Consider the following 23,044-nt stretch of genomic DNA (forward strand, 5'->3'; position numbering starts at 1 on the left):
ACTGGGAAAGATCAGACAGGACACTGGAGACACTTTCACCTGATTTCCTGAGATTTGAAAGAGAATGGAACATAGCCCACTGCGTGATAACAAAGGGAATATTGGTTAGAATATGGTTGAATATTTAATAGATCTTTTTTTTATCCAGTTTAAATCAGATATTGCAATTTAATTTCAAAAGCAACAGTTTTGTGTTTTCCTTTTTGTCTGCATTACAGTTTGGTTATAGTATGAAGAATTACTGACGCAGGTACAGGACATTTATATCTTTTTAGTTCTTTAGTATAACTCAGACATACCATTTTATGGTTCTGAGAACTACGATAGTGTGTCTGGAAGCTAGCTACAGTGGAAAGAAAGATATTAGGTTTACCATGTTTTTTGCATTATTATTGGGCAGTCCCGGCAGTGAATGTAAGGACCCTTGCATATTGGCAGGATGGCTACAAAGTGGAGGTCTCCACTGACACCCCATCATGGAGTTCCATTGAAAAGAAAGATATTTACAATTTCTTCTCTCCCAGCACTTTTGTCTTGTCACTTTTATTTTCCTTCTGTCTGTTTTTATTTGAAAAACGTAATACAAATATTAAAACAACTGTTTGTAGGAAAGACAAGCCATAACGGTACATTCCTATTTCTCTCTATTACTCAGTGAATGTTACAGCTCTTTCATAACTGTCAACCCCCCCTCCGTTTAATATGCTTAAACCAAGATGCTGATATTAACAGGCTGATTGGCTCTGTCCCCAAAGACCTTCAGAACAATGCAGATAGGGGTGTGTGTGTGTGTGTGTGTGTGTGTGTGTGTGTGTGTGTTTCTGTGGCTCTCTGAAAGGTTATTATAAAAACCATCAGTCCATCAATTAACCAGCACTGTAATATAATTGCAACACCAGGCTTTATTTGCCTGTGCGTGCGTGCAAAAATGTAATGCACTCTTGCACGTTTCAACTGCCATTTTTCAAATGTGCAATAATGAAAATGCATGATACCTTAGAGGTAATACAGAAAATACACCAGATGTTGTTGAGGACATTAGAGAAGTGTCCATTTAGGACATTATTCCTTACCAAGGTGATAAAGTACCAAAGCCTTAAGGATGCTTTTATACATTTTTGCTAGCATTTTGCAGTCCTCTTGACATCCAGGGCTTATTCTGGTGTTTTGGTTTATTCCTACATTGTTGAAGTGGACAATGTCTATCATATAATTGTATGAATATATTTAGAAATGAATTATAGGCTGAGTCTACATCTTCTGCCTCATAAACCTTGTTCCAATCCTGTAATAACAAGTTACTTTGAAATTCATTGAGAGCACCTTCTGTTTGTACTCTTTTATATCTAATAGGGGATTCCTCTTTCAACATCATATAATTACAATCATATATTGCAAATACTGGCAGATGATCACTTATATCATTAATAATTAATCCGCTCACTATGTTATTTTCCATGTTGTTAGTATATATAGTATCTATTATAGTGGCTGAATGTGATGTTATTCTACTAGGCTTATTAATAAGAGGATATAGACTCATGCCAAACATTACATCAATAAATTCATCAATCAAAGCATTCTTATTAGGATTATTAATATCAATATTATAGTCACCAGCTATGTACGTGATAGTTATAGTAATAGTTAATACAGAGTCCTGGTTTGTTTTGTTCCCCACTTGCTGACACACAGACATGTGCATGCACGAACACACGCACACAAATAAACATCTGCACGTGACACGACACATGCACATACGAACATACAGTAGCATACACATATAGCAAGACATTCTTGAACACAAACAGTAGTAGATGCACAGCACAGGCTTGGGAAGCTCAACAACAAGTATTTGAGGATACAGATCACGGATACAGCTAAACATCGCCTCCTCCATTTATATGGTGACTATACCAATTAACACAGACGCTGAACAAAGTTTTGCACTGCCTTAGCTCTCGGCTCGGGCATTCCTGCAATCTGCAGGCGTCTCACATGGACATTGCAGAGGCTTCCAAATATGAACACAAGCAGTTTACATTTGTAACCACCTCTGACTGGCAGCCTTGTAGCATCACGTGTATTTGTTTTTTTTCCTTCTCCAGTGACATAAGTCCGCCTCCTCCACATGTGGCACAAAAACACTGCTTGAAACGCGATACTATGCACAAAATGATGAATTGTCTATTCTGTAGACTGTATACGGCTCTGTTCGGAGTTCCAGTGATCCAGCTGTGTGACACTGTATTGTTCCACCACTTTTGCTTTGGCAATGTTTTCCCATGCCAATAAAGCCCTTTGAATTGAATTGAATTGAATTGATACACGTCATTATATCGCGGAATGTGCCGTCGCTTTGAAATGCAGCGTAGTACATTCCGATTCTATAGGAAAATTCGACCACCACTCTGTCCTCGCATCGAATCCTCTCCTCCTCCTCCTCTCCTCCTCGCTGGGGGCGGAGCCGAGGAGCGAGTGGAGGACGCGAGGAGAGTGAGCGAGTGTGAAAGTTGCGGTATTGGAATTTAGCTTTAGTGTATTCACCTTTTTCCTGTGTGTGTGTGCTCCAGTTCCTGTTGATTTCATTGGATATCATTGGTCATCTGACCAGTTTCATTGGCTTTCATTGGATCAAATCGACAGGAACTGGAGCACACACAGCCCAGGAAAAATGTGAATAGAAATTACACAACACAATCACACAGGTGCAGGCATGCAGAAATTACAATAATTGAGGGGCTCATTACAGACAAAATGGGTGGCCCATTTTAGCTGAAGAGTCATTGGCTGTAAAATAAATAAAGACACAGTAGCTATAGGAGCCTGAAACCTTAGCTGGTTCATTTTACCTGACGGCCCACTTTACATGACACCATATATATATATATATATATATATATATATATATATATATATATATATATATATATATATATATACATACATACATACATACACACACACACACACATGCTTACACTATTACACACACACAAATAATATGTCAAAATCATTATATAATATATTGCTTTAATTTAACTGCATAACAGCCATAACATACTGTACAGCATCACAAAAAATGAAAATATTTAAAATGTTCATGTGTGTTCTCTCAATAAAACTAATAAAATAATCTGCAAATATCAAGGCCACTAATGTGGTCTGAGGTTGTTTGTATTGTTTTGTATACATACGCACATAAAAACAAGCTGACACGAGTGTGTCAGCTTAGCATTTAATTGTGGTGCCTATTATCCTTAATGAGCCTGTCGTCAAATTCTATCCATTTAGATATGCTCGCAACTCCACTGTGAGCTTTTATGTATGCATTTAAAACTATAATGACATGCCCGCGTCATTATGCTAACATTCAGTAAAATAACAGATCTACAAGCTCACAGTGCCTTACCTTGTAGATTGTCTGTGGCTAATATACTGTATTTGGTGAAGAGGGGCAAGAAGTACAGCCTCCGGGGAGACTCAAGTCAATGGCCAGCAAGATATGACATCTGTAAGAGCTTGGATATAGGGATGAAATTTGATAGATCCTCTTCAATCGATGTGCTGACACATCTTCCTGTTTGTCTTAGGATTTCAGTGCCATGTTATTGCTGGTGTGTGGAGCAGGCACTGTACCATTGGTCTCCTGGCTTGTCCTGTCCGTGTTCTGTTCACCTGTGGACTGACTTGTCTCTTGGAGAAACCTGCCCGATGTCTCAATTGGCAGACACATAGACGCTCCAGCCGCTAGCAGGCAACAGCCACAGTACACCGACAACGATGCATATACGGATTTCCTGAGCAGTACCTATACGGTCAAAACCAGCAGACGGTGAATTGCAACATAGACGGTCAATCAATCACTAAAATAATTATCTTAAAGCTGCAATCTATTGTGTGTGTTAGACTATTTTAATACAACATTACTAACTCAACTGCGGTAGTTTGAAGTGGTTTCCGTGCTCTTCTATTGATCATTAGATCATGTGGTCATGTGGGACCATTACTGGGCCCTGTTTCATGAAACTTGGATTAGAGATTAAGCCGGGATTTAATACATATCCTGGCTTAATATATCCTGGATCAGCGATTAACCGGTTTCATGAAAGCTGGTTAATCTTGCCAGATTAATTTGACCAGTTAATCTGGATATGTTGAGGCTTGATTCGGTTTCATGAAAGTGATGCTACATTAGTTACCATGCATGGAAACTAATGCTTTGGACGTAGCCTGCTCCGGACCAGGCTAACAGTCAGGTTTAACTATCCTGATGTCTTTACTGTTCATTAAGTGATCACAAACCAATGATGTTTTCCAGACTTATTTATGTTGCCTTATTTGTATCGGTCTGCATTAAAGGACTAATTTAAGCACTATATAAAATCAAATAACCAAAATATATAGGCTGCACAACATCATGACAGCTTGTAGATCAGCTGCTTTTGGTGAATGTTCCCCAGAATAGGTTTGCTGTCGTGCAAGTGCACGGTTAAGAATAATTATTAATCCTGGATTAGTTCATCAAAGTTTCGTGAAACAGGGGCCTGTTTCACGAAACTTGGATTAACTAATCCAGGATTTAGGCCAAAGCCAGGCTTTTTAAATCCTGATCTTTACAGCCTGGTTTATTCCGTTCCACTAAAGCCAAGCGAGGCTCAGAATTGGGGATTTGGCGAGCCGGGATCAGCAAGCCTGGCTTAATAGACCGTCTGGCTTTTTGTCTCTAGACCCATTCTGTAGAACACAGATTTACTGATCCTTCTTCTTCATGGGGTATTAAGGCAGTTTGCATCCTTAATAGTTGCATTACAGCCCCCTTCTGTATATCTCATTATCTTTACTAATCTATTCAAGACTTACTGATACAAGGACTTAAGCTTCTAAAATAAATACTGATAGTGGATAGACTGAATGATTAACTACCCCAAAATATAGTTTACATTTTACCACTACTATTAACTTAAAACAGAATTCTTAATATTGTAAGCATAATGATATTGTCGCATTGTGATATTTGGCCATAACTCCCTCCTCTGAGGGAGCTACCTTTGGGGAAGGGGGTTGTTGTCCAGACAGGGGCCAGACTGGTGAGGGTCATGGGTTCATGTAGCATGCCAAAGTTTGTGCTATTGAGAATGCATTGGGCGTTTAAAACAAAACATTTCAAAGTAAAAAGTTCCAGCATGTGTCTCCACAGAAAGTGTGAATGGAGTTTCTAGGTGAAAGTGATTTTTTGAAGTGCCACTATCTGCCTATAAATGTCTCAAATTTGAAAGCACTATATTTCTAAAACTATGAAACATTTCAAAGATTCCTTTTCAGGCACACATGTCCACCGTAGGATGAACCTAAATAGGTTTGAATGGGGTTTCTAGGTGTAAGTATGTAGGACTAGTAGTGGGTGAAACGTTACAATGGTAATATGTTGTAAAACAATGAGTAATGGTAATATTTAGTGGTTTTCACTTTTACAAAAAAATAAAATAATAATATAATATAATATAATAATTCTTCTTAACCGTGCACTTGCACGACAGCAAACCTATTCATGGGGTACATTCACCAAAAGCAGCTGATCTACAAGCTCACAAGCTGTCATGATGTTGTGCAGCCTATATATTTTGGTTATTTGATTTTATATAGTGCTTAAATTAGTCCTTTAATGCAGACCGATACAAATAAGGCAACATAAACCCATAATAATTGAATAAATCTGGAAAACATCATTGGTTTGTGATCAGTTTGACTGCTTAATGAACAGTAAAGACATCAGGATTAGGTTAAACCTGGCTGTTAGCCTGCTCAGGCTAAGTCCAAAGCATTAGTTTCCATGGTAACTAATGTAGCATCACTTTCATGAAACCGAATCAAGCCTCAACATATCCAGGTTAACTGGTTAAGTTAATCTGGCAAGATCAACCAGCTTTCATGAAACTGGTTAAGCACTGATCCAGGATATATTAAGCCAGGATATGTGTTAAAGCCCGGCTTAATCTCTAATCCAAGTTTCGTGAAATAGGCCCCAGGCCCCTGGTTGACGAGAGTTATTGCATAAAAGTCAAACAGAAATAACTCGCCTTCTGAATGAGCTCGCCCTCATAGCTCAACCGTAAAAAAAACAAAAACAATGTTGGCACTTGCACAGGGGAACATGGTTTGAAAAGTTGGGTTGCCGCTTTTAAAAATACAAATTTGGAAATCACTAACTATACAGCTGGTCAGCCATGCTTACCTGTGCCACAAAAGGAGTAAGCAGAGCACCCACCCTGCCTACTCCACTGCTAGTTCCCATTCCCACAGCTCTAATTTCCGTAGGGAACACCTAAAGGAATGAGAAGAGAAAGCATGGTGACAAATATAAAGGATCTAACGAGTAGATTTTACTTGTACGGCAATGATTTAAATACAATACCTCTGGTGTGTAAACATACGCCACTTGAAATCCTCCTGTGATGAAGGCTCTGCCGATGAAGATGAAAATTGTAAGAGCCACCCTGGATTGATAAAAGGGGAAAGCAGACCAAAAAATTGGCGATTTGTAAGCTCACAATGCATCAAGGATGCGATACCATATGAGCTTACAGATCAGCTGTGATACATGAATACCATGAATTTGGCTAAAGTGTGACTGTGTGTGTGTGTGTGTGTGTGTGTGTGTGTGTGTGTGTGTGTGTGTGTGTGTGTAGGGGGGGGGGGGTCTTACCTCCCAATACAGCCATACAGAGGTAAAATACACAGAGAAAACATGATGAAACACATGGCCATGCTCTTCTTCCTGCCGATACGGTCAATCACGAAAAGGGTTACAAGGAGCCCTGCAATGCAAGAGAAGAAGATATACATGTTACAGTGAAATCGAGAAACCAGTGAACTTGAGAAAAACGTAACGGGGGCACCTGTCTTCCCGCCGCAGGAGGCCATGCTCCGGGGAGTAGAACATCCATATAGGCCTACTTAAAGGACTTATTATACATGGCCCTTTCATCATATTATTGGAAGTTTAATAATGCATTCATGTGTTCATCACTTGAATGATGCAGCTGGTAAAGGTGAGACGGATCATTTTTCTTTATGTGCTGCTGGGTAGCTTAACTTAGAGTAGACTAATACATATTATAACGTTGTATCATAGTATGATAACTATCACTCAATTAAAGTAAAAGTTCCTCAAAATTGTCTGTTTTATCAGTGTAGATTTCTATGCTCTGTTGTCATTTCACCTGGGAATTCAGCCAACGTGGTCCATAAAAGGTCTTTGTAGTCATCTAACGTCAAATATGTGCATTCCAGGTTACAACTTGGCTCAATCTTGGCACCTCTGGTAACTATGAAGAAGGGTTAGGGTTAGGGGGACAATTGTATTTTGGCAGGGATTGCGTGAAGCAGACATATTCTGATAGTTTGATTCATTAAAGGTTCTATTTTTGACTCCAAACAACAACAATTTAATTTGCATTCATTTTGTTATTTTATTAAAGATAGGTTAACTGACATTTTCTAATAGCAATCATTGCTGTAGTCTCTCCAGCTCTTTAATAAACATGTGGATGACCAAAATAGATTTCTGCCAATTGGGAGAGAGTACTCATTTATCAGCTTCAATTTGATAGTCTGTGTCATCAGATTCAATTGCACTTGTTTATCCTGTATCCTGTGTGTGAGTTCTCTCTCTTGATTGGATAAAATTGGTATCCCAGACTGAAAATGCATTTTCTTTTCACTAAAGAGCTGCAGACATGGAGATTCCTGATAGTGAGCAAACACTCTATGATTCAGAATATAGAGCTAGTTATTACATTGTGATATATCAAACATAAATATCAACGACAGTCTAGAAAGTTCCAAAAGGAAACTGATTTCAGTTTGACCAGAAGCACAAAAACGTTTGATATTTTCAAGTGGACCCTCATCCAGAAAAGGTTGGGAACCACTGCAGTGTACAAAACCACGGTGCATCGGGTACTGACCTCCACATGCATGACCAGCTTGGAACAGCTCAGTAGTCATCAGCACTATCCCATAATACGAGAAGGAATTTGCAAACCTGAGAATAAAATGGCATAATATGTTAGTAAATGCTGGTAAATAATATTGGTGTATGACACTGGTAAGACAGAAAAGAACAAAATATGGTAACAGCTATGACGTATGTGCAGGAAGCGAGTTTTTTTTTCCTAGGATGGCTGCGAGATTCGAGGAATTTGGAGCGCTGTGATTGGTTGTCAGTGGAGTAGGAAGCGCTGGGCTGTGTTTTGGACCGTTTTTGAAGTGTTTATGCCTATATAACAAAATACATACATAAATGGATGCACCTGGGACGTATCCTCAGTGATGTATCCCAAGGTCATCGGGGTTTCGGGTCTCGCAACTTCATAACCCTCACTCAGGTGACCCAGCCGGGGTGATCAAGTCCCGACTTACGTCCCAGTAGCTACCCTCGATAAGTCCCATTAGGGAAAAACCAGGGCCACACAATCCGTTCCTCCTGAACTACTCTTCCGGGACTGGGAGGTACCATTCTGGCACATGGAAGGACTAGGCTCTGTGGGTTGCCTCCTGTCCGGGCCCCTCCTACGTCTCACCAGGTCCACTCCTGCTCTCACCAGGTCAGGCCCTGTGCGTTGCACCAGACTCCCAGCACCAGGCACTTTATTCAGGAATGGTGGATTCTCGAGCCGCAACGGTTCCGCAGGCTCCACCTTGCCCTTGGTGGTGCCGCAGACTCCGCTTGAGTCTTGAATGGCCCTCCTAAAGGCCTCACCATGGGTTTGTTGGGCTTCTTCCTCACGGAAGACACAGGCTGGGGTGCCAACCCATACTGCTCCCTACTAGTACTCTATGACTAGTACTAACCCTATCTCTAACTCTAACCTAAATCCAGTCTTTTCAATGCACCCCTCACCAACCTTAATCCAAAAACTATTAACGCACCCCTCACCAACCTTAATCCAAAAACTATTAACGCACCCCTCACCAACCTTAATCTAAAAACTATTAAAAAGTCTGCTGTTGTGGCGGCAGTGGGGCACGAACGGGCGAAGCATGTATTACAAGCTGGCGTAGCAGTCCACTAGGCTAGCAAGGCAGCTGGCAGAACAGGGGTTTGTGTTTATATTAGAAGGTGAGGTTCGGCCCGCGTGGGCGGCGCTTTCCTTGACTACTAGTAGTAGGGCAGGGGGAAACTTGCGTGCAGGAATGTAGCAAGGGCAATGTGCTATTCGTGCTTACCATATAAACCACAGAAGAAGAGTAGTCCTGCGATATTGTGGTGTAAAGAGATCTCTGATCCTTCCACGTTCTTGCTATAAATACAAAAAGAAAAACACCATGATTTGATTTAAGCATTCAATATTATTGTAATGGCGACGATGTTGAATATCCTCTCACACAGAAATAGTCAACCCATTCTGAGCAAGCACTCATTGCTAGTTAGTAGGCCTACAATTGTATAAAACATTGGGTCCAAACAATAATCAAAACCCCATGAATAAATAAAACAGGTACAATACATTACAATATACAATAGACGACACATGTTATGTAGATAGGAATGGTGCTCAACCACAGTAACAAACATAATATTCAAGTTAAGACTCAGTCTTGCCCTTTAACTACTTCAGTGATGGACTAATTCAAGGTGAGAGAAGAGGGAGCATTTATACGGTTTAACCTTCAACTTCAATGCACTTATTTTCCTTTCCGAACTTTGTTTGTGCAGTGCTTAAAACCTTGTTGTCTGCAGATAGATATCTTGAACAACAAGCTCTTCCACATCTTTAAGAAGTCATAGGCCTATTGGGCAATGGGATATGTATGGTATTTTATACATTTTATTTTATTGTAGGCTATTACTCTTTTCTTATATCATTCAAATAAGCTTTATATTGTAATTGCATACAATTACACATGTAATTTTACACAACTCTTATTATATTTTCAGGATGTAATAATATGACTACATGTTCATAGCCTCACCTGCTGGTTGACAACCAGGGTCCCCTGGGGCATTGGTTTGCCATTGTCCAATGCAATACGTTTCATTGTCGCCACCGCCTTTTCACTGTTCCCTCTTAGTACATCAAAACGTGCACTCTCGGGAAGCCACTGTGTAAAGATATAGAGCTGTAAGTGAACTTTCTTGTCAGGAATGTCGGTCAGACCGAACGCCCTCCCTCAGCAAGTGGCTGGGAGATGCAAAGCAATGATCTGTTTAAGAAAACAAAACAAAACAAAAACAAAAAAATAATACTTACAAAGCAGAGGCCTACAAAGACCATCAATGGTATAGTGGACAAGCCTAGTAGCCAACGCCAACCACCAGTGGGCATTACCCAAATTGCCAGAAGTACCTCAACCACTGCACCCAGAGCCCAGAATATCTGACATGTACAGGGGGGGGGGGGGATTCATTACACTACTGCATTGCAAACAAGCCAAATCAACAAGCCAAACTGTCACAACAAAATAAATTAAAAGGAGTATTATGGATCACAATACCTGAATCAACATAATGCAGGTACCTCTTGTCTTCGTAGGAAGAAACTCCGAGTATAGTGTCACCCTTAAACAAAAGAATATGTTTTTTTTTTTGTTATCTTCTTAACAACTCTGATACTCCAGTGTAGCCAGTGCTGTATTGGTTCGGTATAAAAAGGCTGTACCATGACATTACATTTAAAATGTTAGTTAGAATAATATAGCCTACCAGATAATTTGAAATATTTTAATTAATTACTTAACCCATTTTAGCTATTGAAAAATAGCAGATCTACAAGCTCATAGTGCGCCACCGAGTGGCGCGCTACGAGCTTGTAGGTCTGCTATTTTTGAAAAATCGAAGAACGACTGACATAGAAACATAGCTTTTTCAGAAAACTGACAGTGGATGAGACAGTGAACTTACGACTGAGGGGCTCCTCCAATGAGACAGTGAACTTATACGACTGAGGGGCTCCTCCAATGAGACAGTGGACTTACGACTGAGCGGCTCCTCCAATGAGACAGTGAACTTAGACTGAGGGGCTCCTCCAATGAGACAGTGAACTTACGACTGAGGGGCTCCTCCAATGAGACAGTGAACTTAGACTGAGGGGCTCCTCCAATGAGACAGTGAACTTACGACTGAGGGGCTCCTCCAATGAGACAGTGAACTTACGACTGAGGGGCTCCTCCAATGAGACAGTGAACTTACGACTGAGGGGCTCCTCCAATGAGACAGTGAACTTACGACTGAGGGGCTCCTCCAATGAGACAGTGAACTTACGACTGAGGGGCTCCTCCAATGAGACAGTGAACTTACGACTGAGGGGCTCCTCCAATGAGACAGTGAACTTAGACTGAGGGGCTCCTCCAATGAGACAGTGAACTTATACGACTGAGGGGCTCCTCCAATGAGACAGTGAACTTAGACTGAGGGGCTCCTCCAATGAGACAGTGAACTTATACGACTGAGGGGCTCCTCCAATGAGACAGTGAACTTATACGACTGAGGGGCTCCTCCAATGAGACAGTGAACTTAGACTGAGCGGCTCCTCCAATGAGACAGTGAACTTATACGACTGAGGGGCTCCTCCAATGAGACAGTGAACTTAGACTGAGGGGCTCCTCCAATGAGACAGTGAACTTATACGACTGAGCGGCTCCTCCAATGAGACAGTGAACTTAGACTGAGGGGCTCCTCCAATGAGACAGTGAACTTATACGACTGAGGGGCTCCTCCAATGAGACAGTGAACTTAGACTGAGGGGCTCCTCCAATGAGACAGTGAACTTATACGACTGAGGGGCTCCTCCAATGAGACAGTGAACTTATACGACTGAGGGGCTCCTCCAATGAGACAGTGAACTTATACGACTGAGGGGCTCCTCCAATGAGACAGTGAACTTAGACTGAGCGGCTCCTCCAATGAGACAGTGAATTTATACGACTGAGGGGCTCCTCCAATGAGACAGTGAACTTACGACTGAGGGGCTCCTCCAATGAGACAGTGGACTTACGACTGAGGGGCTCCTCCAATGAGACAGTGAACTTATACGACTGAGGGGCTCCTCCAATGAGACAGTGAACTTAGACTGAGGGGCTCCTCCAATGAGACAGTGAACTTATACGACTGAGGGGCTCCTCCAATGAGACAGTGAACTTAGACTGAGGGGCTCCTCCAATGAGACAGTGAACTTAGACTGAGGGGCTCCTCCAATGAGACAGTGAACTTAGACTGAGGGGCTCCTCCAATGAGACAGTGAACTTATGACTGAGGGGCTCCTCCAATGAGACAGTGGACTTACGACTGAGGGGCTCCTCCAATGAGACAGTGGACTTACGACTGAGGGGCTCCTCCAATGAGACAGTGGACTTACGACTGAGGGGCTCCTCCAATGAGACAGTGGACTTAGACTGAGGGGCTCCTCCAATGAGACAGTGGACTTACGACTGAGGGGCTCCTCCAATGAGACAGTGGACTTAGACTGAGGGGCTCCTCCAATGAGACAGTGAACTTAGACTGAGGGGCTCCTCCAATGAGACAGTGAACTTACGACTGAGGGGCTCCTCCAATGAGACAGTGGACTTACGACTGAGGGGCTCCTCCAATGAGACAGTGAACTTATGACTGAGGGGCTCCTCCAATGAGACAGTGAACTTATACGACTGAGGGGCTCCTCCAATGAGACAGTGAACTTAGACTGAGGGGCTCCTCCAATGAGACAGTGAACTTATACGACTGAGGGGCTCCTCCAATGAGACAGTGAACTAATACGACTGAGGGGCTCCTCCAATGAGACAGTGAACTTATACGACTGAGGGGTTCCTCCAATGAGACAGTGAACTCAGACTGAGCGGCTCCTCCAATGAGACAGTGAATTTATACGACTGAGGGGCTCCTCCAATGAGACAGTGAACTTACGACTGAGGGGCTCCTCCAATGAGACAGTGGACTTACGACTGAGGGGCTCCTCCAATGAGACAGTGGACTTACGACTGAGGGGCTCCTCCAATGAGACAGTGAACTTATACGACTGAGGGGCTCCTCCAATGAGACAGTGAACTTAGACTGAGGGGCTCCTCCAATGAGACAGTGAACTTATACGACTGAGGGGCTCCTCCAATGAGACAGTGAACTTAGACTGAGGGGCTCCTCCAATGAGACAGTGAACTTAGACTGAGGGGCTCCTCCAATGAGACAGTGGACTTACGACTGAGGGGCTCCTCCAATGAGACAGTGGACTTACGACTGAGGGGCTCCTCCAATGAGACAGTGGACTTACGACTGAGGGGCTCCTCCAATGAGACAGTGGACTTAGACTGAGGGGCTCCTCCAATGAGACAGTGGACTTACGACTGAGGGGCTCCTCCAATGAGACAGTGGACTTAGACTGAGGGGCTCCTCCAATGAGACAGTGAACTTAGACTGAGGGGCTCCTCCAATGAGACAGTGAACTTACGACTGAGGGGCTCCTCCAATGAGACAGTGAACTTACGACTGAGGGGCTCCTCCAATGAGACAGTGAACTTAGACTGAGGGGCTCCTCCAATGAGACAGTGAACTTACGACTGAGGGGCTCCTCCAATGAGACAGTGGACTTAGACTGAGGGGCTCCTCCAATGAGACAGTGGACTTAGACTGAGGGGCTCCTCCAATGAGACAGTGAACTTACGACTGAGGGGCTCCTCCAATGAGACAGTGGACTTAGACTGAGGGGCTCCTCCAATGAGACAGTGGACTTAGACTGAGGGGCTCCTCCAATGAGACAGTGAACTTATGACTGAGGGGCTCCTCCAATGAGACAGTGGACTTACGACTGAGGGGCTCCTCCAATGAGACAGTGAACTTACGACTGAGGGGCTCCTCCAATGAGACAGTGGACTTACGACTGAGGGGCTCCTCCAATGAGACAGTGAACTTACGACTGAGGGGCTCCTCCAATGCCAAAACCAACGAGTCCTCGCAGGACTAAGATCCATCCAAACACTGGAGCCAAGGCACTGAGAATGCCGTAGTACAAAGTCCATGCCATACACAGTATCAGACCCTGTTTGGCACAAAAAAGCACACATAAAAACGTTATAACTTAATCAAAACCAAAATAACTCAATGATTAAAAATATGAATCAAATGTGTGCTTTATTTAAATATATTTGTATATGATATGAAAGCCAAAAATATGTGAGACTCACAAATTTCCTGCCGTATTTGTCAGATACATTACCCCACATAGAGGAACTGATCATCATCCCAATGAACACCGCCTGGTAGACATAATAACCATATTGTGGTTATGAAAAACAATGTAGGTAAATCATTATTTATTGAAATTATAACTTTCACATCCGATGAAGAAATGATGGCATGAACACAGATATAACGATAACAAAAGAGACTTTATACCGATGTTATGAGAGCCACCTGGAGGCCGGTCAATCTCCACTCACAATGGAGCTGAGGGGCCAGAATACTGAGGAGCATCATTTCCATGGCATCTGCCATCTAGTGTAACAGAGAACACAAATATGCAGCAGTTCTGAATTAGTTTCAAGAAAAACAATAAACAAAAACAAAAAAAAGGTATGCTAATTTATTGATAAAAGCTAAGGTGTCAGATTTGATTCTCCACTACAATGAACAAAATGAACAATGATAAATGTAACTATTACAATAGAGGGTATGCGCGTGACATCATCATCAAACCCGGAAGTTATGCAGGAATGCCTACCGAGTGGCAAAAAACTATTTCTGGCCTTGACAGCCCCATACATCCAAACAGAAAAGTCCTATCTGATTGCATTAAACAACGTTAAACCATGTTAAACTCACTTTGCATGTTGCTTTGCCACTCGATGTGCCATTCACTTTAAGCATGCACATACCCTCTATAGGACAGAGGGCAGCAAGGCCATTTCATTAGTGCAATGCAAGTACAGTAGACCAGAGGTGTGCAATTAAAGTGTAAAGACCACCAAGCGGATAGTTTAACTTAAAATCAGTTCAGTCAGATACCAATATTTTATTTTAGAATGTGGATATAATATTTATCTTGGTGTTCAGGCTCTGCTACATTATTTCTCAGCCCAATTAGACAACCATCATTAACCATTAAGAGCAGGGAAATAGAAATACTATAGAAAAAGTGCCCCAGCTCTCCACCAGGAGGATAGGAGTGTTTGTGATATATAGTGTACATACACCGATTTGCGTGATGGATGGATAAAATCTGTACGAGTAATGTAAAGAAATGTGTCGCATGGTGGCGCTATAACACGCAGTTGTGGAAAAATCAGGGCATTGGCCTCTAGGGAGTGCACATACAAAGTTGTACACAGATAGGTGCAAACATCATTTGGCCTGCTATAGCGCAACCATGAGGCTGAATTTAAGTGGCATTTCTTCCTCTGTAGTGGGAATGTGCATGCATAATTTCATGGAAATTGCACGCTGTGTTCATGAATTGAGCCACATTTTTTGGGCCGAACAAATAAATAAAAAGAAGAAATGGGCAGGGTACAACACTTATTTTAGAGTTTTCTTCTTTCTAATTATTTGTTTGGCCCAAAAAAAATTGTTTATTGATTATTGGGACTGCGACGCTCTATATGTACAGTATATGACAGTGTCTCTTACCCAGGCCAGTCCTGTAAGCATTGAGAGTTTAAACTGGAACTTCCCAAACCCAATGGCCTCCACTATTTCATCCACTGTAAGGGTTCCTGTAAGTGTCAGGAGAAAGATAACACATTGTGATTCATTGATCATACAACATTGATCCACACAGATAATGTTACCCATGACTATACATAATTTAAGAATATTATTGGCAATATTTATATGCCTTATAAATTAATGACCCATTTTATACTAGTCACATGACAGTGTTGTGCAAAACTAGCTGGAATGGCTGATCTTGTGAGCTTTTGTAGATCTGCATTTTGACCTTATTTTTCTTTGCCTCTATACGGAGGCCAACATTCAAGGCTTCCACCCTACAGAGCCAAATCAGACAATACATTGAGGTAGCCATCAATAGACAGTAAAATCAATATTGATCCACAAACCTTGGGTTGGATGATTTGGATCAGGCCCCGTTCCGGGCACAGACATGGGGATCTGCGGGGGGTCGGTATGAGTGCTCGTGGTATCGGTACATATCTCATGATCTGTGCCCTGGACCTCATCATTCAGAGTCACAATGTCTCCAGAACCTCTGAATGTCACCACACTGCAAACAGGATGACCTCATCGTTATTAGTGATGTAAATCCATTTGGTTCCTTTCGTACACTCTTCAGGGTTAAGTAGGGTCAGCGGTTCGCAAAGTTTTTTTTATTTACACTCTCAGAGACAGACCTCAAAGGGTCCATTTGGTTAACTACCAACAATTTAGCTGGACATCTGGAGGTCGCCGGACCCCACTTTGGGGTTTCCAAGGGGTCCCCGACAAAATGGGGTTTAGTTTCACAAGCTAGGCAGTGGTTCCCAAACTGTGGTGCGTGCACCCCTTGTGGTGCGCAAGCGCCTTCTAGGGGGTGCGCGACATGAAAAGTCTAATGGTGGTGCTATGGTTGTATTTTAAATATATTAACATATTAAAAAGTAATGCAGAATATAGCCTATGCTGCATATATTATGCCATATTCAGGTTCATATAATGTGCATATATGTGGATAAAAAGGAAATATATGTCTCTATATAGCTTATGCAATTTATATTTTCATGTGGGGGGGGGGGGGGGGTCAGCTAGGTCGGGAGGTAACAGGGGGTGTATGGCCAAAAAGGTTTGGGAACCGATGAGCTAGAGGGTTAGCCCAATGGGAGTATGACAATACAAAGCATAGCTTGTCTCCCCAATTCTGTACTGAATCTAATCCAACAACTCTTCTCTGATGGGGGGCCTGGCATAAAATATTTGTAAATGTTTCTTTGTCCCATCTTTGGTTCATGGTCTTTGACTTGACATGAAAATGTTTGAGAACCGCTCATTTCAAGTGCTGTCAATATTGACTTTATAATGTAGTGTAGACATGCAGTGGGGATATATATTGTAATGAGATCATTGTTAGTGCATAATATTGAGCTACAAAACACACAGTAAAATCCTCAGTGTGAAATTAACTTTGAGGGTGTAAAAAGGGATTCAAGTACTGTACTACACCGTCTGAGTTGATTAAACACTGACTGACTATGGATGATTTGACCATCTAGCTACTGGACAGCAGTAAACATCATCACAAACACTGCATCTATGGCCTACCATAGTCAACTAAGTCATCACATTCACAGCAGTACAGCAGCAGTAAAGTAATCACAACACTACAACTACAGTAACTAACTAAAGGTCATCACAACACAGCTAGTAGGCCTAAGTAATATCAAGAGCACAGCTACTTACTGTTAGCCTACTACCTTGCACTGTTCTAAATACAATGTGACATACAGTTAAGCGGCTTCCTTGTCCTGCATGGACCGATATTTACTCAGTTAAAAACAACATTTACACACCTTATTTCTGGGTCTCTCCACTGCTTGTAACCGAACTTGGTTGATCTGTTCCAGTTGCTCATCATGTCTGTTGAAGAGTGATGTGTACACAAAACTGTTGCACTGAGGTTGTAGTGATCTGGTTAAACCTGCCAGGTGATCTCAGGTTACTGGGACTGAGCCATGGGTGGAGTCGCAGTAAACAAAGACTCAAGTTATGAGGACAACAAAGGATGCAAAATAGCTCATCTGAGAAGAAATAACTTTTTGGCCTGGTTAAAAAATAAAAAATGGTTAAACTAGATGTCAAACTCTTTAAAATAAAACATGAATTTAGATTGACCTTTGTTGATCCCCTGAGGCTATCACAGCAGTATCTGGCTGCATGTGCCCCCGTTTGTGTCTTGGAATGGGTACACACAGTAGATTCACTAATATGCAAGTTGCAACTTAGAGCAGGTGTTACTAACTAGTTTTTAAACAGCTGGATGGAAATGAAGCTCCACCCACGCTTGCAGTGTCGGACAGAAAACCGGAAATGCTTTGTCCACATGGGTGGAGCTTAATATCAATTAAAGGACCACTTCGCCATTTTTCAACCTATCTTCATATAATTGGTCGACTCCTCAGTAATAATCATGATAAAATGGCACCATTCTTTTCTACTCGGTCTGTGTCTCATAGGAGGGCTGTGTGTGTCATGGTTTGAGACAAGGAGAGATAGGACCCAAGTGCATGACAGACAAACGGAGGCTAAGTACAATGCAAGAGGTTTTAATAGTGGAATTAAATACACGAGGGAGCAAGAATACACAAGGAGAAACACTAGGAAACTACTAGGTACTAGGAATAAACACGCTGACTTACATTGATGAACTGACAAAGGAACTGAAAAACCAGGGACCAAGGACACAGGTGAACTCAACTGAAAATCAACACAGGGATTGACTGGGGGAAGAGGACACAGGTGGGGAACAAAGACTAACAGTACAGGTTAGACAATGCAGGCAAACAGTAACAGGGAAGACAGGAAACACTAGGAACAAAACTACAAAATAAAAGCACACAAGGGTAAGGTAAAACTCAAACTGGAACTAGGAAACCAAGAACACACAATACTTCAAAAATCACAAGAGCACAACAGAAAAGTAAAACCGCAACTAAAACTAAGAACAAGGAACACTAGAAAACATAACACATGTCACGGACCGTGACAGTGGGCAGTTCAGAGACCCGTCCTCCAGTGATCATCGATGGGGAATCCAAGCTAATAGAAACTGCAGGCTTTCTAGTCCTGAAAAGTTGCAATGCGAAAATGGAAGCCATCGTTCTCACGATAATAAAATCTAAAAATATCTGCCTAACGATGATGTCACTGGAGGACGGGTCTCTGAACTGCCCACAGCCCTCGTATGAGACACAGGCCCAATCCCAATCCACTCCCTTGCTGACTCAATGAGCCCTCACTGACTTAGCTGCACGTTCATGTGAAGTCTGCGAGGGCTTGAGGGATGTCCCATTTGAAACCGGTAAGTCAGTGAGGGCTCAGCGCCGCCCCTTTACTGTATGTGCCCTTTGCCAAAGTCAGCATCGATGCTGACTTTGGCAAAGAAATTGCCAAAGTCATAGCGTTACCAGGGGAATGAGGGGGATCCTCCGAACGTCAATCATTTAAGTATGCAAATTAGTTATTTATCGTGGTTAGAATGTCAACAAACACAATAGTGCTTTCTCACTGTTCTTAAAGGGACACGGAATGGAAGGATAGGCTATATATTTAATAACAATAATAATAATAATAATAATAATAATAAGGGAAATGACTAATGAGCAAAGTAAAAGAATATGGAAATGAAATTTACAATATTATTATATATGAATATTACAGCCCCTATCACACAGGAAAGTGTATTTATGAAACTAATAATAAAACGATCAGCTTAAATACTAAAATAGACGTGATAGACATGTATAAATATAGGCCAAGCACTGGAGGACTGGCTGTGAATAAGCACAGTTTGTATAAAGTGTTGCAAAGTGTCATGAATGGCGGACTTCAAAGTGCTGTTCCAGTTCTTTCACAACAATGTGGAGCCCTTGCAGCCTCTCACCCTCAAGCACTTACAGCTGACGTCACTATAAAGTCAATGAGGGTTCAGGGCTCAGGGCTTGAGGGAGGCCATTGGGATTGGGCCACAGATTGAGTAGGAAAGTGGCCTGCGCCGCCAGGAAGTGACTCCTGCTCTGATGCGACTGTCTGGATGCAGGTTATCTGTGAGTGGGTGCATGTAGTCTGATATTTCAATCTGATGGCCGTGGTTATGCCTAAACCTAACCATAACCTTAACCTAAATAAAAAAACTATGAATAAACATAACCATAACCGTAATCCTAACCTCACAAACGTAAATAAAACAATAAACAATAAAATACGTAGCACAGAAAACAAATATTTCCTAGATGTCACTGCTTTCAAAGGCCCAAAATTTAAGTATTTCTTAAAGAAACTGACACACACGCTCTTATACATAAAACCTCAGACTTCCACCCACCACACACTTACAGAGGAAGTTTGAATTTAATCTCGTTCTCCCTTTGTGGGGAAAAATGATCCTTGGTCAAACAAGTCCAGCAATTATGAAGTATTGCAATACTATGAGGTCATTATAAAATACTTTATTAGGCTATGTGCTATGATTATTATGGGTTTTATGATAATTATACAGTGGTATGAGCAGACTATAATGTATTTTGTATGTTTATTACACGGCTTGGTTGAATGCTTGATTCTGATTGGTCAATCGCCAAATCAGCGGTTTGTTATTTATTGATAACTCTATAACATACCAATGCCTAATGAAACCCTCGGCGCACCTGCTGCCCTTCGCCGATTTACTGCTGTTTCCAACATGACAGCCATGTACTGTAAACATACACACACAATATTATTTACAGCTAAACATTGCTCTCAGAAATGTTTTTGAAAACATTTGAGAGAGAAATAGACGAAGCAGTATACCCGAAAATGTATTCTATTTGATCAACTCACTTCCTTGTTTTCCGACTGTGCTGCAGCTGGGCAGATGCTGGCCAGCGCGACACTTATGGAATACTTCCTTACCAAGCAAGGAAATGCCTTGTTTTGTTGTGTTTGGGGTCAATTTATCCATTTATGTATTAAGTAGCTGTGTAATAAGCGGTGATTAATCAGCCTGTCAGTGATTTATCTATAAACAATGACCACTCACTCAGCCATACATTATCCCTTACATAATCTCTCGTCTCTCGATGACATCACTTCACTCATTCGAGAGGAAATGTGTTCTTAGACCTACTTAGGAAGTTATAAGAAGATTTTGGCCTACACCAGGTTTTCTTAGCTGTGATTTGTTCCTAGGTAAGAACAGAATCTATATGCACTCATAATGCAGGCTTTTTTATATTATATCAGATTTACAATACTATTTTCATCATATCTTTAGTGGTTCTCAAAGTGTGGTCTGAGGAAGTTTCAGGCGCTCCACAGTTTGAAAATAGCCTATCTACAAGCTCACAATGAGTCCCATTACTGCCCATTTTGAGCTTGTAGATGGGCTATTTCGAAACATTTTCATAAATCTTCCCAAGCAGAAAATATTTTCAGATGGGGGTCTGCAGAATGCATGTCATTGTGGGGGTCCTTGAGAACCACTGCTTTAGAGTTTACAACAGGCATGGACATTACAATCTAACCCAAACAGACCGGTCAAGTTGAAGCCAAGCACTATCCATACCCACCCTATAATCCCCAACCCTACAGCTGGCACACCACCATTTCCGCATCCCCTTCCTACAGCAAAGCACCATATCATCCACCACACCTCTATTTCCACTCCATTAACAACCCGTCTATTCACTCCCACAAGCTTTCAGTAAGACATAATATGGCTAATTTCAGTATTTCAAAGGCAGTCCATTACATCACTACAATGATGTCAGTCATCTCCATATTTGGACAGGCAGGCAGGCAGGCAGGCAGGCAGGCAGGCAGGCAGGCAGGCAGGCAGGCAGGCAGGCAGGCAGGCAGGCAGGCAGGCAGACAGACAGACAGACAGACAGACAGACAGACAGACAGACAGACAGACAGACAGACAGACAGACAGACAGACAGACAGACAGACAGACAGACAGACAGACAGACAGACAGACAGACAGACAGACAGGAGTTTCCTACTGCACTTGCTGTAATTGATGATGTAATTATGTTCTGCAGCTGCGGTGCCTATACTATACTTAAAGAATGGATATGTCCATATATGACATGCAAATGGCCATCACGACAATGGTGTATAAAAGGAACGGGAAAACCTTTAAACAGATCACTTGACACAGACGGTATATAGGTCAGACACACCTATACTTTCTATAGTTTTTACATATTTCAGGAGAGAGTATTCAATGCCAGAATGCTAGGTGAGGTCTCGAGACAACTGAGAAGCCACCCAGCTTTGATCCCCCTCGTCGTCTTATGTGGCGGTGCAGGGGCCATGTTCTTTACGTTTATTGGTCGGACCCTCATCAAGAGCCCTGATATCTGCTGGGACAAGAAGAACCAAGAGCCCTGGAACAAGCTGGCCCCAACTGATCAGTTCAAGTTTTGCACAGTTAACATGGACTACAGCAATCGGAAGAAGAATGGTCCTGACTTCTGAAATCATATCTGCTGCATGCAGGGACAGGGACCAAAAGAACTTGATTGAAAAGAATAAAATAAATCACACCCATGTGAAGTGAGGGGCGCTCTTATCATTGTACATCATACGCAATGTTTGTGTTTACATGAACACTCAAAATTGTCCATTCATTGCCAATGGCATTTTAATGTTTGTTTAGGTCAAAGTCTGTGCACACACATCAAAAGCTGGACATAGGGAGTGGCTAGCGCCCCTCAAAAATATTTAATTCCCCAAATCCCACCATTGTTAGCCGTATATGGATATCCGCTAGTCCAGAACCGCTGATCCGTCCAGTATGCCCTGGGTAAACCCATATATGGGCAATTGGACATAATGATGACATGAACCGTCATTCTGACCGGAGGACCCGATGGAGTGCGAGGCATGCATGAATGAAGTCAGTTGACCAGAAATTAACACTGAACAACAGGGATCTCCATATATGGTCAGAAAAGGACTGACGGATATAGACATCGCCATACATGGACATTAAAAGGACGAAGGCAGGAATACAGGAATGTCCATGTACAGTATGCATAAAACGGACACAGACATATGGTAGCCTGACAATGGATGCAACGGGTATCACATAACTGGGCGGGCCGTGTTCACACGGGCAGACACAAAGAACGTAAAGACGAATGGGAGTATCATTTGGAGCAGCTACATGCATCATTGTGTCTTCGCATTGATATGTTGCTAGCTTCCATTGACAATGAAAGGTAGTATAGACTGTCTTTGAGTCTGCCTGTGTGAACGCAACATAACTTGCATCATTCTGAAGTAGGCCAGTGCCCAATGGGGGACGGTCTAATTTATTAGATAAGAGGATAGTGTTTGGAGTGTTTTTGTCTTTAGAG

The 23,044-nt window shown here is 42.1% G+C and overlaps 2 protein-coding genes across 2 annotated transcripts; one reads left to right on the plus strand and one right to left on the minus strand.

Annotated features, from left to right (window-relative positions):
* Positions 1–3,229: 3,229 nt before the first annotated feature.
* LOC310864201 (synaptic vesicle 2-related protein-like) lies at positions 3,230–17,563 on the minus strand. The gene is made up of 16 exons (XM_083772790.1): positions 17,491–17,563; positions 16,048–16,211; positions 15,617–15,702; positions 14,387–14,485; positions 14,176–14,247; positions 13,906–14,030; positions 10,501–10,564; positions 10,257–10,382; positions 9,979–10,107; positions 9,232–9,305; positions 7,971–8,047; positions 7,224–7,328; positions 6,707–6,818; positions 6,416–6,497; positions 6,236–6,325; positions 3,230–3,811 (listed from the first exon to the last, which is right to left on the minus strand). Exons 1-16 carry the CDS (start codon positions 17,553–17,555, stop codon positions 3,590–3,592), a joined length of 1,692 nt encoding a protein of 563 aa, XP_083628916.1. The 5' UTR covers positions 17,556–17,563; the 3' UTR covers positions 3,230–3,589.
* Positions 17,564–21,914: 4,351 nt separating this feature from the next.
* LOC310864208 (cytochrome c oxidase subunit NDUFA4-like) lies at positions 21,915–22,160 on the plus strand (the record flags this gene model as incomplete). The annotated part of the gene is made up of 1 exon (XM_083772798.1): positions 21,915–22,160. One exon carries the CDS (start codon positions 21,915–21,917, stop codon positions 22,158–22,160), a length of 246 nt encoding a protein of 81 aa, XP_083628924.1.
* Positions 22,161–23,044: the final 884 nt, after the last annotated feature.

This window comes from Protomyctophum parallelum, assembly GCF_964188405.1.
Source record: "Protomyctophum parallelum genome assembly, chromosome: 9".
NCBI lineage: Eukaryota > Metazoa > Chordata > Actinopteri > Myctophiformes > Myctophidae > Protomyctophum > Protomyctophum parallelum.

What these genes read in the sequence shown, in the direction of transcription:
- LOC310864201 (XM_083772790.1), bottom strand. Translation starts at nt 17,555, where the DNA reads ATGATGAGCAACTGGAACAGATCAACCAAGTTCGGTTACAAGCAGTGG. An exon ending in CCCTGGTTGTCAACCAGCAG is followed by an intron (nt 9,306 to 9,978) that starts GTGAGGCTATGA and finishes TTGTATTTATAG; the next exon opens with CAAGAACGTGGAAGGATCAG. An exon ending in CTGTATGGCTGTATTGGGAG is followed by an intron (nt 6,498 to 6,706) that starts GTAAGACCCCCC and finishes TTATCAATCCAG; the next exon opens with GGTGGCTCTTACAATTTTCA.